This window comes from Leuciscus leuciscus (assembly GCF_965113295.1).
Source record: "Leuciscus leuciscus genome assembly, chromosome: 16".
NCBI classification, from domain to species: Eukaryota; Metazoa; Chordata; class Actinopteri; order Cypriniformes; family Leuciscidae; genus Leuciscus; species Leuciscus leuciscus.
The window spans coordinates 14,954,676-14,971,466 of record NC_138740.1 but is presented as its reverse complement, the minus strand read 5'-3'; the positions used below and the strand labels follow the sequence as shown (position 1 = coordinate 14,971,466).

Sequence of the window (16,791 nt, the reverse complement as noted above, 5' to 3'; positions counted from 1 at the left end):
ACATTTAATCTTAAAAACAAGTATATCCTTGATGCATGGTTGTGGAGCAATAATATCATTTGATCCACTCAGGGATTCGAGTTTGACTTTAATTTTAAAGTAACTTCACTTTATTTTGATTATATTACCATCTTTCTCTTTATGTAGGCCCTCCTCATATTCATATGGCAGCCAAACTACCCCAATTTGTACTCCTCAACTCAGTATTATCACGCCCTAAACACTGTATAGTATGCAGTCTTAAATTGCTGAATACAGTTTCTCTATAGTGCACTGTAGTTCACACTCACACGTGGTTTGCCACAGACCTTTTTAACTTTTGTTGTTTTGACAGCAATTCCCGCCTTGTTTTTAAATAATGGGGCGTGTCTTATGCTTTTACCCAATGCCGGCGCCCGTCTTATGAATATGTAAGTTCGTTTGACCAATCCACAGTTGTGGAGGCTGTTTTAAATGCGCGCCGGGACTAACCAATCAGGCAGGTCTCGTAGTGAGCTAGCGCGAGGCTGTGTGGTCTTCTATAGAGAGGAAGCGCGAGGCCGTTAGTGTGACTGACTGTGGAGAACAGACGACAGGACAAACATTTAAGAAGGTATCTATAAAACTCTCCATTTTAAACTATTCATTGTTGCATGATGTTCTTTTTAAAATCTTATTTTAATTATTGAAATCCTTTTTTGTTACACAAACGATACTTTTATGTATAACTAACCATTTTTTCGTGTATAAACTGATTTACAGTGAAATGTTAACGGTGGTGTGTTCTGTTTCTTTCTAAACCATTTTGATTTCCTTTAAGGTCCAATAAAACTACCTTTTTTGTCGGTTAAACCGAAGTTGGGTGACGAACGTGCTTTTAAAATGGCTGGCGATATAAAAATTTGCTTCAAACAAAACACGGGTTCCTAAATGGCCTGAAAGTCTGTCGTGAAGTGCACCGTGTATTATGGCTGTGTTTGCTGTGTAATAGTTTAATATTTTCGTATATTTGCTGGTTAAAGAGAGCATTGAGCTGTTAACAGCAGCCAATGCCAGTCATGGCTGGTTTGACTCTGCCTTTGTTGCAAACGGGTTTGTGCCGGGCGCGAATTTGCGAATCCTACTATGGTGAAGCGTTGCCTCATGAATATTAATTAATTCGATGACGTTGCTACGTAAAGTCTCTACAGCGTGACTTGTCTTAATATACAACGACCGCCTTCACTATAGTAGGATTCGTTAATTCCCTTAACGCCCACATAACTGCGTGTACATGGCAACCAATCAATTAGCCATGCGGGGAGAACGTCACTGTGCGTAATTAATATTCATGAATCATGTCTTAAACCTTCACGGTAGTAGGATACGTGATTTGGCGTGCAGTGTGAAGCTGGTAAAACTTTACAAAAGCTTGCCTCACGGCACTTTGTGTTTAATGGACGACTTTTAAAATGTCGACTTTGACAAGTTACTCGCTAAATCATGACCTCGAAGTGTCTCTTGTGAAAATGGGGGGTGCAAGTCATTGTTCCTCGCCGCTGATAGAGGCCATTTTAATGAATAGCGTCTGATTGAGGAGACGCGGTTAGTCATTCGCTCTCTTCACACAATGCCTGCCTTTAAATTTGTCACGCTTTTAAATGACGCTTATTTGGGAAATAATCAATTTGCAGCAATTACATTTAAAAAATAAAATTTAGTTTCTGTCATTAATTTGCATTTTTACAACATGAAACGTATAAAAATAAACAGTGCTTGACGGGCCTGGCACCTCGGGCGACGTGCGTTTAGAATAAAAGTTATATATTTTCTCTCTAAGGTTTTTTTTTTTTTTTGGTTGAATAACTTATAAATCTTTAAAGGCAGACCCACTGTGAGCTGTGAGGGTGGTAATCGATGGTATGCTTCTGTTGAAGCCATCAGCCCACATGAATTCAGTTCAATCATTACCCATGATTCTGCTAAAAAAGTCCTCCAATCAGATAATCGAAACAAACTGCACCAGAAGAACTTTTTAGCACCTGCCCGCTCCCATGAAGCACTGTGGATGACGTTATAGTCAATCTTCCTAAGATTATGAGGCCACATGACTTGATGTTAAAAAAAAGTGCACCGATAAATAACTCAAATTCCATTAAAAATGGTCAATTTAGATTTTTCTGGTTTCTTAAACTGATAGTCTCTTGGGATGACATGTCCCATGGACAATGTTGAATGAAAAGATGCATTTTATGTCCACTGAAACTGGCACCTAATCATTTGTGGTTCTCTCAGTAACATGCATGCTTTTTTCTTTTAGGTGTGTTGATATTTGAGTGACTTCATAATAATGGCAAAGGGTGAACCAGGGAAGCCCAAGGGCAAGATGTCCGCCTATGCCTATTTTGTGAAGACGTGTCGTGAAGAGCACAACAAGAAGAACCCAGGTGTCTCTGTTAACTTCTCAGAATTTTCCAAGAAGTGCTCTGAGAGATGGAAAGTAAGTAGATTACTCCTATCTGTATGTGTCTATCTCCAGAAATCAATGTAAAATGAATAAAAAAGGCTACCGCTAGGATCTTAAACTGTCATTTGTTTTGCAGACTATGTCACCAAAAGAAAAGACTAAATTTGACGACCTGGCCAAAACGGACAAGGTCCGATATGACCAGGAAATGCAGCACTACAATCCAGGAAAGAAAGGTCAGAAGCAGAAGAAGGATCCTAATGCTCCAAGGCGGCCAGCGTATGTTTTCTGTCCTCTATTCCATCCAGAATTATTTAAAATGAGCTCTAGAAATATGTGGTTGTTACATAATTGTTTCTCTGTTTTTCCAGGTCTGGATTTTTCCTGTTCTGTTCAGAGCAGAGGCCTGGTATCAAGGCTCAGTGCCCCAGCCTGGGCATTGGAGATGTAGCCAAGAAACTTGGAGAGATGTGGAACAATCTGTCTGACTCTGAGAAGCAGCCCTTCCTATCCAAGGCCAACAAGCTGAAGGACAAGTATCAGAAGGTGGAGAATGACCTCTCAAATGTTGTCCTCTACACAGTTTGAATAGTGGTTGAAGAATGAATGACTTGGGGCTGCCCCTGTCTAAAGATTTTTTTTCTAGTTGATTAGTAGCCGTTCATTTAAGCCATTAGTCGACTAATTGCACGTTTATTTAATTACTTAATCATAATAGGCTATATATTACCATATATATTTATGAACGTGTCAGAAAACAGCAAGGAGACATTTTAATTATTTATTAATAAACTAGTGTTAGTTGGGAAATGCAAGTGATCACGCCGGCGCCTCCATGTCATGCAGTAAAGCGCACTACACTTCCACACTCTGCATGAACACTTGGATATGGTTCAGATAGCAGTTCACACTTATGTCAACATAAGAGCGAGCGGCCAAGTAAAGTTGCTACTTGCATGTTTCAAATGAGGAACCATATTTGAGGTCGATGGGTGAACATTTGGATTTCCTGTCCAAAGTAGTGTAATTACCACAAGGACCCGCTGGTAATGATCTGTCCCTGTGACTTCGCCACTTCTTGCGTGACTATTAGGGGGCAGTCCGAATGACTATATAAACAGTAATAATGTGAAATATATATATATATATATATATATTTTTTTTTTATATATATATATATATATACATTTTAAAGTGTAATTTTATTCCTGTGATGCAAAGCTGAATTTTCAGCAGCCATCCATTATTCCAGTCTTCTGTGTCACATGATCTTTCAGAAATCATTCTAATATGCTAATTCAAATATTGCTGCTCAGCGTATCAACATTAAACAGTTGTTAAACGGATTTGTTGTTAAATAGACCCCAAACCTCTGAACGATAGTGTGCGCTAATATTTTTATTCATGGTTTCCACAAATATTAAACGGCACAACTGCTTTCAACAATGATAATCCTGTCATTGAGATGTATGTATATGTGTGTATTTTAAATTGTTGTAGTGTTTCACAATATTGCTGTTTTTACTGTATATGATCAAACGCAGCCATGGCGAGCATAAGAGACCCCTTTCAAAAGCCTAAATCTTACCAACCCCAAACTCTTAAACCATTGTATTTCTCATGTCGTAATTTTGCTCTCTCAGGATATGGCGGACTACAAAAGAAAGGGAGAAAAAAGCGGAGGGGCATCATCTGCCAAATCCAAACCCAAGGTTGAAGATGATGACGACGAAGATGAAGACGACGAGGAGGAAGAAGAGGATGACGATGATGATGACGATGACTAAAGAACTTGTTTCCCCCTAATTGAGCAGTAAGTTATTTGTTCGCTGCCAATTAGTTTAAGTCTAAGAGGTCTTGATGTCAAGAAACTTTTCAAGGTCTTGATGTCAAGGCTGCTATACACTGATCACCAGTAGACAAGCCCAATGCATGCAAGCTCTGACTTCAGACAACCAAATTCTCAATGCCGGGTTTGCTGGTGGTCCTGTTACAGCTTGCTATTAAACTGCATTGGCAAAAGCAAAATATTTCCACAGTTCGACAATAAACAAAGTGGTAGCAGTACATACTCTTTTTAAAACTATTTAAAGTGGTGTGTTTCTGTATGGCTGTTGACTTAAAGTTCTTTTCTTTTTTTTTTTCTATTCTCCCAGCTTTCAAAATGCACAATTTGTGGATAGATTTAAGGTTTCATTTTTCTGTTCGGCCACATAAGCTTCCTGCGTTGTTGAAAGGTTGTTTGTGATGTGCGGTTATATTATTATTTGTGTAATTTTGAATGATTACATTGATAATTTTATGTGTGGAGAGTCTGTGGGGACATTTTCAGCTTTAACCGGAGGCAAATGATCAAATGCTGGGAAAGCTCTTATTTGCACCTTCAATTGTTACTTTTTTTTTTTTCTCTCTCTCTGGTTTTTTTTATTTTATTTTTTTTATGTATAGGTGACACTGTGATTTGAAATAAACATGGCATTTTTAGATCTCAAATGATTCAAGTGACTTTCTTGTCTGCAAAATGTTCAATGTAGTGTGTAAATACTTGGGGTATTTTGTCAATGTTATCAATAAAGTGATAAATGGTAGTTTCTTTTAAGAGTGCTCATTTAATTTGGATTTGTTGTTTTTCCTCTATTTAATAACATTATCTGAGTGCAATGACTGCAGTGAACCACTAGATGTCAAAGGGCACCAATTGCAAAAGCTGTGCATTTAACAACCTAGAGAAAGCAAAATCAGTGTGAAAATAGTAAGTTAACAAACAGTAAATTAAAAGTACCCAGAAGACCTAACAGATTTGTCTAGTTCAGTGGATGTTTTACTGTCCCATGTGGATTTATGAATGGAAGTGCCATTGCTAACCAATGGCAATGTGTGTCTAAACTACACTTACTACACCCATTCATACTATAAAATACAATAATTGTTTCCCTTCATAATGGTCGTGAAGTACATGAGTCATTCCACGAAACCGGTATGATTTGAGTCCCTCTGACCCTTTTTAAGTGTATTTTACCTATTGGGTCATCAGTCTATTTTTAAAAGCTTTTTGTATCAATTGAAATGTCTCCTTAAAGTTTAAAAATTACATTTATATTAGAAATTATCATGATTTTTTTCAGTTGACACCACCTATTTTGTCATGTCCCTCATGGCCTTCTATGAAAGTGTACTTGGGATATGAACAATACAATTAGAAAAGTCTTTTTTGCTGGTAATGTTTTTTTGTTTTCTAAGTAAATTCATGATTATTCATTAAAATCACATTATTTAGTTCCGTACCTCAGTAATCCCTCAACCCCGTTACACATCATTCTCCCCCATAAAAATAATGAACAGATCCTTATGTGACATCAGTAACAGGAAGTAACATCATAGAAGTCTTCTGAACAACATTCTGTGCAGACACAGGCAAGTTACCACCTTCTTTTATAACTTATTTAGAATTGTGATATTGTGGTTGTCAAGCTCAACGACTCAACCCCGTTACATCAAATAAAGAGAATTATTTTACTTGTGAAAATGATCTTTATTTCAACAATATGATTTCTTAATACCATGCATGCCATGTGCTCTCCTGTTATTCACTACATGTAGAGCAGTGGCCATTTTCGAGCAAAAAATCACAACCCCGTCACACTCAACCCCGTTAATTTTTTGCCACCAAGCGCGCGCACATGCAAAGAAACACACAAACACACATCAAAAAAGCACACAAGTTATATGTTCTATTTTGATGACCTATTCAGTCAGTTTATAATGTTCTAATGTATACTAAGTTATTGCTGTTTTTCCTGCAGTCGGGTTAATAAAACTGAGTTGCAATTGCAATTTAGGCCTATAGCTGTTGTTTTTCTTGGTTACATAATGAAATACAGTGCTCATAGAAACTATTTATATGTTAAGCTGTATTTGTCTCTTCAACCCCGTTACCCTAGTCTCAACACCGTCACACCTACATTTTTATTAATTATTTTTTTAAGTTCATGAATAAGTAATGTAATGTTTGTTGAACTTAGTCTGAAATGTTCTGAGCAATCATAAGAATACTGATTTTAGTTCAAATTCTGAAGTTAAGCCACATCTTTGATCAAAAATGATGAGGTTGCTGTCACAAAAAGTGCCCATTTCAGGCTTTAGTATAGCATAAGTGTAACATCATATGTAAATTTGACATTTACAATGACTAAATTAGTGTGAGGGACATCTGATTAATAGGAAAATGTTGATTTCATTTCAGAGAACTTCCATAGTGTTGAAGATTAATAGTGCCCATATCTTAAAATAATTACCAATAATAATAGGGATTTGATGCCTGAGGTGGGAAAATATGTTTTTCTGGAAGTTAAATATGTAATTAATGTTGTGGGGTGTTCAGAAAAGTAATGCATATTGGTAAAAAAATCCAAAAGTCTGTAAGTCCAAATTGTACCGGTTTCGTGGAATGACTCGCATACTTGTTTGATTTGATCACTTGTTTACTTTTCTAAGGGTAATTGTGAAAGTATCTTGTATAGAAACGGCTAGACCAATTATAAGGCAGGAAATTCCCTGAATGCAGTTCAGCAAGCTGAAAAAAAAAAATGGCAGACAGCATGAGTAGAAATGTTACATTTCTATTTCATTCAGTTGCACGAAAGTATCAGAAAGTCGATCAAATGTACTTACAATTACACGTGGTCAATGCAGCTGTATGAAAATTGGGGAAAAGAGTTTCTCATGACAAGATGAATTTAAAAGCTGAAAATAAATCGCTAGTGTGGGAACTGTTGTAAGATGCGTACTGAGTGACATGCTGTTGCATTTGTGTTACGTAGGCTATTGCAATACATTTTAAAAAGACGGATGCGACAGCTTGAGCAACTCACAAATGTGCTCCACTACAACAACTCTTCCTCTTCTCATGGACCCTTTGTTGCGTGTTCCCGGGGGCGGGGTTTATGTACATTTTAGGGTTTACAACACTAACCTGGGAGGAAGCTCGTGTAGTTCCTGTCAGTTGTTTGTTGCAGTCCTTAAAAAGCACTTTCTGTTAAAGGAAATGCCTCCCTTTGCTTTGAGCATTGTAACTTTGCAGATGTTGTTTGAGCTGAGCATAAAACTAAACACACTAACGTCAGTTAGAAACGTGAAATCATAATCAACTCTGTGAAGCTGTACACGTGCAAAATATATTTCAATGATGTAGTCGTTTTTTGAATTGCCATCCTGCTTGATAGAATAACCTTTCCTTAATAACAGTTTTTCTGGTATGTGGAGAAAAGCAATGTGTCAAAAGTCTGTGAAAAGCCCTGTGGATATTCCCATGAGAACTGGACCAAGCCATTCATATTCATTCATATTTAATGTGATGTCACCTCAAGTGTTGGTTTTATACTGCAAAAAGACATTAGCAAATAAAAGGACCAATGGAATTACAAACTACCAGCAACATATAGAATGCCTATTCTATTCTGTTCTATTCTATTCTGTTCTATTCTGTTCTATTCTATTCTATTCTATTCTATTCTATTCTATTCTATTCTATTCTATTCTATTCTATTCTATTCTATTCCACACAGAGAGTGAGAGAGACACATGAGCCCCAAAATGTATTTGAACCTTTGAGACATATTTAAAAATACATGATTGTCATTGCATTAGATGATAAAGCAATCCGAGTGGGATTTATTTAACTCATGGAAATATAGGCCTAGAGCACGTTTCAAAGCATTCTGTACCACATCAAATTGACCAAATGTCGATAAACTGTTGTTCACAAGCTGCACACACAATAAAGCTCTTATTGTTTTGTCTTATAAAATATCCTGTTACTATTTCAATTTGAGAAACCACTGCCAACGATTCACTATGTGAGTGAACGGATCAAACCGAATCACGAACAATTTCAAACCTTTTGGCAAACCCGTTTGAACGATTAAATCAAAAGATAAATTTCTTGTGCTAAAATCTGATGCTAAACACACGTGACATGATTGCTGAAATATTATCAGGTAAAATGATTCCCAGCTCGATACAATATTCTCCAATGTCAGACGAGGAATGATTAGTAATATTTCACCGGGGTTTGTGCTCCATGAAAAAAATAACGCCTCTGTGTGAATACATAGCAAATCTTGGATCTAATAATTGAACATGCTCACCTCCTCTTTTTTTTAATGCATATGAATGACTTCACAGTCAACATGACAATCTACAGTGCTGATAGACTATCAATATTTTGATATTATATTCAATATTGAATTCAGTTTCTCACTGTCAGGATATGCATCTAGTTATGCTTTCACAATAGAGTCTCGTCTTCTGCAATGAATGGATTTAATATCACATAGGCCTAATTTATGCTCCATATATTTTAGCCATATAAAGCCTTTCATAATTTAATCATCAAAAGTTTGCTGAAAAACTGGTTACGTAATTTTCCACATGCCTTTTGTCGTCTGATTGATAGTTTAAACTTTTTTTTTTTTAAATCAAGTGTAATGTTTTTTGTATAATTCTAAAAAACGTCCACCTTCAGGTCGTGGTACACGTCTTTTTTGCTGTGAAATATCTACATATTTTTAAAGTAAATTTAAGAATAGCTTTTATATTGTTAGTAGTATGGATTGAAGCAGCTTATGTTTACTTGGTTAGCCATACATTATAGATAAAGAAATAAAAAAATCATGATCAAAATATATATCTTAGAAAATGAACCATCAGGCTTTTGAGGAATGTTTATTTGTACATCTCTCAATCATCATTGTAGGGCATTAGTTTTGCAACACATAATGCAAATTATGTGGGGGGAAAATTATGCCCCCCCAGCATTTAAATATTTAAATCTTAATATTATCTTAATCTATTATTATTTGTATAAATCTTAATATTATTTGTGTATATATATATATATATATATATATATATATATATATATATATATATATATACATACATATATTATGCTCAATATTAACATTAAATAGACATATTATTGGCTGATATAGAGTGACAATTGTAGTCTGTTATACTGTTACAAAAATCTCACAAGCTATCAGAATTTCATCTTTTTGGATCAAATTGCATATTTTAGCTCAGTTTGGGCCTCTGAATAAAACTGATGTGTTTTTTCCCTCCTATATGAGCTCCATATTCGCACTATATCATACTGGGCTTATATGAGCCATGATGTATCAAATATTAAACAATATTCAAACTTTTTAGATTTTTTGAATACTTTGTCTAAAGGTGCAATAAATTCTCCCATATAAAAAATATATAATCTGCATAGTGTCAGTGGTTATTTTAGTTTGCAACAAATAAATCTGAAACATTCTCCATCACGAGGGTTAGGAATAAAGACAAACTCAGATATCACATTATCACAAGCCCCATTTGTATCAGATCATGAAGCTACATGCTAACACTAATGATGTAAGGGTTTATTGTTGTAATCTGCATATAGGAGCGTGTTTGCATGTTGTCACCATGGATTTGGGCTTTCCTAAATTTTCCAAATCTCATACCCTCCAGCATGACACCCCACCCCCACCCCCTCCTGTCTTCCATTGTAATTCAGTGCATCAAAGCTGCCACATAGTAGATGGATTGGAGCATAAAGTAAGCTAGCACATGACCAATTATTTGTCGAAAGCTCATTTTCACTTCATTATTGCCTGGCAGGCTCATATCTGGATTAGATGTAATGCCCTGACAGATACGTTGTGGAATCCTTTACTTAAAAGTACATTAGCCTGCTCAGAAGAACTTATTAATAGCATGTCACTCCAGGCTGTATTTTTTAGGTCATAGACAGATTTGAAGTGAAATAATTGATGCGACTTGTTACAAAATCTGAAATATAATGCATAACTCACACTGTTGCTCTTGTGCAGCTGATGTGCACAATGTGCATTGTGTAATGTGTATTGTGCTCTGGCTGGGTGTTTAATGGCTTTATTGACCGGAAGACCCTGTGCTCCTGTCATCACCTCGTCTGATTGCCTCCGGACTCATCCATTCATTCCCAAGAGGCTTTGCAGCTGCCCTGCACATATAGGCAGAATGAATCACCAGGGTGTAGAAACTCAGAAACTCAGAAAAATAAAGGTTCCAAAAGTTTAAAAAAAATAAAATAAATTTTAATTGATGCCATAGAACTTTTGTTCTAGATTCTTATCTAGAATTCTTATAGAATTGTGGGTTCCCCAAATAACCTCTCAGTGAAAAGTTCTTAATATAACCTTTTTTTTTTCTTAGTGTAAAGAACATTTTAATAATCTAAAGGATTTTCTGTCCACTATAAAGAACCTTTTGTGCAATGCAAAGCTTCCATAGATGTTAAAGGTTCTTCACGGAACCACATGCCAATAAAGAACCTTTATTTTCAAGAGTGTATGTAGGCTGAGAAATAATGTACAGACATTATTATAGGAAATTAATCCATTAATGCACATCCTATTTTTCATATTTTAAGACTATGTCTTAATATTTTTCACTATTATTTGATCATCCTATGATATGCATTGGCATTTTACTAAGCGTACGTTAAGCTGCAGTCCTTCTGCTGGAGCTTCATGTACGTGCTTCAGTATTTGCTTGCCTGCAGTGCGGGTTAATGATGCTCTGCCAGTGCTGGAGATCAATTGAAACTGAGGCGATGCGTTCCTGCACCCACCCCAAACAGAAAAAATAACACAGGCTCATTGGAAAAACGTAGGCTACCAGTGGCAACATTTTTGCAAAACGCAAAATACGTACCAATACGTGCATATCACTGCAGTTTCCAACAGAAATCAACACTAGAGGCAGTAAAACAGCAAGCACTTTTAATCGTTTTCATACACAATTATGATTACGGGGCAGATTATGGATTAATAAAGACTTTTATTCTGGTGGTACCACTTTTAGCATAGCTTAGCATAGATCATTGACTCGGCCAGGACAGGACCATTAGGATCTCTCTCAAAAAAATTACCAAAGATATTGATATTTTTCGATATTTTTCCTATTTAAAACTTGACTATTCTGTAGTTACATCGTGTACTAAGACCGACGGAAAATGTAAAGTTGCGATTTTCTAGGCTGATATGGCTAGGAACTATACTCTCATTCCTGCGTAATAATCAAGAATAATCAAGAAACTTTGCTGCCGTACCATGAGTCCAGCAGGCGTAATGATATGACGCAGCGCCTGAAAATAGGTCTAATAGGTTAGACAAACTTAGTCCCGGTCACGTTGGAAGTTACCGAGCTGGGGACTATTTTCAGGCGCTGAGTCATATCATTACGCCTGCTGCACTCATGGTACGGCAGCAAAGTTTCTTGATTATTATGCAGGAATGAGAGTATAGTTCCTAGCCATATCAGCCTAGAAAATCGCAACTTTACATTTTCCGTCGGTCTTAGTACACGATGTAACTACAGAATAGTCAAGTTTTAAATAGGAAAAATATTGAAACTCTTTGGTCATTTTTTTGAGAGAGATGCTAATGGTCCTGTCCGATTCAATGATCTATGCTAAGCTATGGTAAAAGTGGTACCGCCAGACCCGGAGATCGGCTGAATGGATTCGAAAACGGTAAAACTCAACTGTTTAACTCTGGGGGAGTTGTAAAATGAGCCTATTTCCAAAAAAAGTGGAGTATCCCTTTAAGCTTAGCGCCACTCACCTAACATTTCAATTCAGAACTGCGGTGATACATACGTACAAATACATACGTAATAAAATGTTGCCATATTCACGTTAATCTGTTCCGGAAAAAACTAAACACGCTTTTAGCGCCACCCACTGGAAATTTTACTTTGAAACTGTCGCGAAACGTTTTGCAAAAATGTTGCCACAGGTACGTTTTTCTAATGAGCCTGGGTTGATTAGCTCATAAAGGGACATGGAGCTGAAAAATAAGTCAATGCTTTTGCGTTCTCTCGCAAATGTTTTGCGTTCCCTCGAGAAACTTTGCATTCGCTAGCAAAACCTTTTGAGCTCTTTGCGAGCGAAAGCAAAGTTTTTGTTTTTGTGAGGGAACGCAAAGTTTCTCGGTGGAACACAAAACATTTGAGAGAGAAAGAAAAGCATTGACTTATTTTTCCTCTCATCTCATATTTTTGTCCCGTTAGGGGCTCCATATAAGTCTACGGTGAAGGGAGATAAATGCTGCTTCCTTGGCCCTGTCCCAAATGGCGCACTTCGTGTGGACTTTCGGTCTCGTGGACTTGAATTGCGCGTGCTCGCCGAGTCTACGAGTCCGTAGGCCGTCCCATTCAGCATTTTAACGCTCTGAAGTGTGCTCAGCAGCGCCCCCTTTGTACCCTTGAAGCGGTCTTCTGCGAAGCCCGCATAGATGCAGGCTCCACACACTTTAACTAGCCAGGAATCCTTGCGAAAGGCCAATCAGACAACAGATGGGAGGAGATTTCGCTCACGGAAAGTTGTTGACATGGCTGAGAAGAAAATATTACGTTTTTTATGACCTAGATGTACATTTTACCAGTTGTTACCTACAGTTTATACAAACATTATGGTCATCGACCAGTGGTTGATGTCTCAAACATAATAATAGTGCGTTGAATAATACGATCACATTATGATTCATTAAATAAATAGAACCGAATGTCAGGGCTTTACTGAGTCATATGTAAACATAGTATGAATATTGAAACCTGTAAATTCATCTGAAACTCATGCACATGTATTATTATGTACAACTGTGTACATCATTTAAATAAGCATGATGTATCTATTGTCTAATGCCCAGGTGGCATGCACAATATCAAAGTATACAACTGTAAAATTAGGCTGCGTAGTGGACATGGAGATAAGATGTCGGAGTGCAAAAATTTGATTTCTCCTGTCCAACAACAACCAGACCGTTATTTCCGGCTTGACGATCGAGTCTGTCCCAAAAATACCTCTCAATGCGCCCTCGTGGACTCGCGCCAAGGGCCCTATAGGTCTGCACTACAAGACGTCACCAAAGTGTGGACTCTGAGGAAGTCCACAAGTCCGGAGTGTGCCATTTGGGACAGGGGCCTTTTCTTCTAGTTTTGATAATGCTCTCACTCACAGACTAGGTCCAGTTTGTGGGTCATGACGTGATGCCAATTTTTTTATCCTCTATCTATGAATTTATTTCAAAATATATTAAAATGCAATTCACATACATACAATGACTTGTTTTGGAGCATGTGTGTATTACAATTTATTTGGTGTCATTAAGTTAAGGTGGTACAATTGTCTTGATAGCATAATGAAGAAATCATATTGAAAATGATTTAAAGGAAATAAATATTGAGAAAGAAAGCCTTATTAAGTAGTTTGGTAGAATCTTTTGTTATTTATAAAAAAAAAAAAAAATGCTTCACTTTTTATTATTTTTTATCACACCTTCGTTGGCAAAATATGATGCAATCAAGATGTAGAAACCTGTCAAGGTCAATAAGTCACTTAAAATATCAGATAATTTTACTGTTACAACATGGCAAGGTTTTAAAATATGTGATGGAAATCTTTAAAAACTTTATAATTGTAATAATTAAAAAAAAATCTAATATTTTTTTTAAAGATACAAAAGATACACTCACATGTATTATAGGTGTAATGACAATTAATTTACTGGTTATTGAAGTGATTATTAAAATAGCATAAAAGTCAAAACCATAAACCATATAAGATCTTGGCATGTGTTTTAATAACTGAATTAATGTTGTAATCCCTCTGGACATATGATGCCATACAGAGAAAAACATTTCTTGCCACATTGATTATCATGACTATAAATTGCGTATGCGATCGTTTCGGGCATTTAAAGGGTAATTAAGAGACCATCCAGTGGGAGAAATGACTCTCATGGATATCTAGACTTTAGAAGATCTACAACTAACAAGCCAAGAGCCTAACTTGAACTGACTGTGAAAAGCCCCTGTGGGTTGCATGGGAAGCCATTCATATTGATTTCCCAAGTCTCTTTCTCCTTCTATGGCCAGACAAATTTGTAAAAGAGCCTTTGCTTCCCTCTTGAATACACGTTACACATGTGATATTCACAGCAGCAGACATCATTTTGTTTCGAGAGTGGGTCACTGAACTCTCTGTTTATATATACTGTATATATATATAACATCACAACATTTATTTCCATCAAGCGGTGCATTAATTTGTGGTTAAGATCTTATATTGACAATGCAAGAGTCGAGCACATAATACATAATAATAACAATTATGACCAAAAAGTTCTATTTTGGTCTCATCTGACCACATGACTTTCTCCCATGACTCCTCTGGATCATCCAAATGGTCATTGGCAAACTTAAGACGGGCCTTGACATGTGCTGGTTTAAGCAGGGGAACCTTCCGTGCCATGCATGATTTCAAACCACGACGTCTTAGTGTATTACCAACAGTAACCTTGGAAACGGTGGTCCCAGCTCTTTTCAGGTCATTGACCAGCTCCTCCCGTGTAGTTCTGGGCTGATTTCTCACCTTTCTTAGGATCATTGAGACCCCACGAGGTGAGATCTTGCAGGGAGCCCCAGTCCGAGGGAGATTGACAGTCATGTTTAGCTACTTCCATTTTCTAATGATTGCTCCAACAGTGGACCTTTTTTCACCAAGCTGCTTGGCAATTTCCCCGTAGCCCTTGTGGAGGTGTACAATTTTGTCTCTAGTGTCTTTGGACAGCTCTTTGGTCTTGGCCATGTTAGTAGTTGGATTCTTACTGATTGTATGGGGTGGACAGGTGTCTTTATGCAGCTAATGACCTCAAACAGGTGCATCTAATTTAGGATAATAAATGGAGTGGAGGTGGACATTTTAAAGGCAGACTAACAGGTCTTTGAGGGTCAGAATTCTAGCTGATAGACAGGTGTTCAAATACTTATTTGCAGCTGTATCATACAAATAAATAGTTAAAAAATCATATATTGTGATTTCTGGATTTTTTTTTTTAGATTATGTCTCTCACAGTGGACATGCACTTACGATGACAATTTCAGACCCCTCCATGATTTCCAAGTGGGAGAACTTGCAAAATAGCAGGGTGTTCAAATACTTATTTTCCTCACTGTATATATATATAACATCACAACATTTATTTCCATCAAGCGGTGCATTAATTTGTGGTTAAGATCTTATATTGACAATGCAAGAGTCGAGCACATAATACATAATAATAACATTATAACATAATAATCACCGCAATAATGATCCAATCATATACTCTTAAAGGTATAGCGGAGGATCTTTCCAAATTTTAGATAAGACCCGCCCTCTCCACTTTTTGAAAAGTTTGATTGATTCACTAGAATGATTGACAATTAGGAGGACCAATAGTTTAGACTACCCACCAGGAAGTAAAACATCCTCTGCTATACCTTTAAGCATTTGTCTATTTTTAATCCAAACAGCGACTTTTTCTTTTGGCTGGGCAGTGTATATAACAGCGGATGACTTTGCCACATTCTTCATAAATAAAACAGCAACCATCAGCAGCCAATTCTCCACACTACAAACTGACAAACAAATCTTAACAGCAAACAAACACACTCTCCCCTCCTTCTCTCCGTACTCGGAGGCAGAAGTCTCCAAACTCATGCATTCCAATCACCCTACTACCTGTCCTCTTGATCCTATCCCCACTCATCTCTATGAAGCCATTTCTTTTTCTTTTGTACCTGCACTCACTCACATCATCAACACCTCTCTGCACACTGGTAACTTTCCCACAGTATTTAATCAGGCTCTGATAACCCCACTGCCTAAGAAACCCACTCTAAATCCAGCACTTTTAGAACAACATTAATAATACACTTGAGCGAACCGTGTTCAACCAAGTCTCTACATTTCTCACACAGAACATCTTCCTGGACAACAACCAGTCTGGCTTCAAAAGTGGCCACTCAACTGAGACTGCCTTGCTCTCGGGTATTGAAGCTCTGAGACTGGCAAGAGCAGCTAAAAAATCATAAGTACTCCTCTTGCTGGATCTGTCTGCTGCTTTTGATGCAGTTAACTCTCATGACAATGAGCATCTCAGGAACTGCACTCCAGTGGTTCAAGTCTCTCAGGTAGGTCCTTCAGGGTGTCTTGGAGGGGTGAGGTGTCTAAGTCGCAACATTTAGCTACTGGGGTGCCTCAGGGCTCAGTGCTTGGACCACTTCTCTTCTCCATCTTCATGTCATTACTAGGATCTGTCATTCAGAAACATGGCTTTTCCTTTCACTGCTATGCTGATGACACACAACTCTACTTCTCATTCCAGCCAGATGATTTGACAGTAGTTGATCTCAACCTTTTGGTTCGTCTACACTGAAATGAAACCTCAGAGTTTTCAAACTAAAACAGGGTCTGCAGCATTTCCTAAAGTCTTTCGAGGGTCAAAAAC

At 37.2% G+C, this 16,791-nt stretch overlaps 2 protein-coding genes across 2 annotated transcripts in view; both read left to right on the top strand.

The window, feature by feature from the left end:
* The first annotated feature begins 450 nt into the window (after window positions 1–450).
* On the top strand, window positions 451–5,013 carry hmgb3b (high mobility group box 3b). The gene is made up of 5 exons (XM_082141865.1): window positions 451–592; window positions 2,279–2,458; window positions 2,562–2,704; window positions 2,797–2,971; window positions 4,069–5,013. Exons 2-5 carry the CDS (start codon window positions 2,309–2,311, stop codon window positions 4,210–4,212), a joined length of 612 nt encoding a protein of 203 aa, XP_081997991.1. The 5' UTR covers window positions 451–592; window positions 2,279–2,308; the 3' UTR covers window positions 4,213–5,013.
* A 612-nt stretch (window positions 5,014–5,625) lies between these two features.
* trpc5b (transient receptor potential cation channel, subfamily C, member 5b) overlaps window positions 5,626–16,791 on the top strand; it is a 66,651-nt gene continuing 55,485 nt past the window's right edge. The window contains exons 1-2 of the mRNA XM_082141841.1: window positions 5,626–5,839; window positions 16,262–16,474. The gene's annotated coding sequence lies outside the window, so the exon portion shown is untranslated. The remainder of the gene's footprint in view (window positions 5,840–16,261; window positions 16,475–16,791) is intronic.

Excerpts from the sequence above, each read along its gene's own strand:
- hmgb3b (XM_082141865.1), top strand. The coding sequence starts at position 2,309 with ATGGCAAAGGGTGAACCAGGGAAGCCCAAGGGCAAGATGTCCGCCTAT. Across the intron at positions 2,459-2,561 it reads AGTGCTCTGAGAGATGGAAA|ACTATGTCACCAAAAGAAAA; the intron begins GTAAGTAGATTA and ends TTTGTTTTGCAG. Across the intron at positions 2,705-2,796 it reads AATGCTCCAAGGCGGCCAGC|GTCTGGATTTTTCCTGTTCT; the intron begins GTATGTTTTCTG and ends CTGTTTTTCCAG.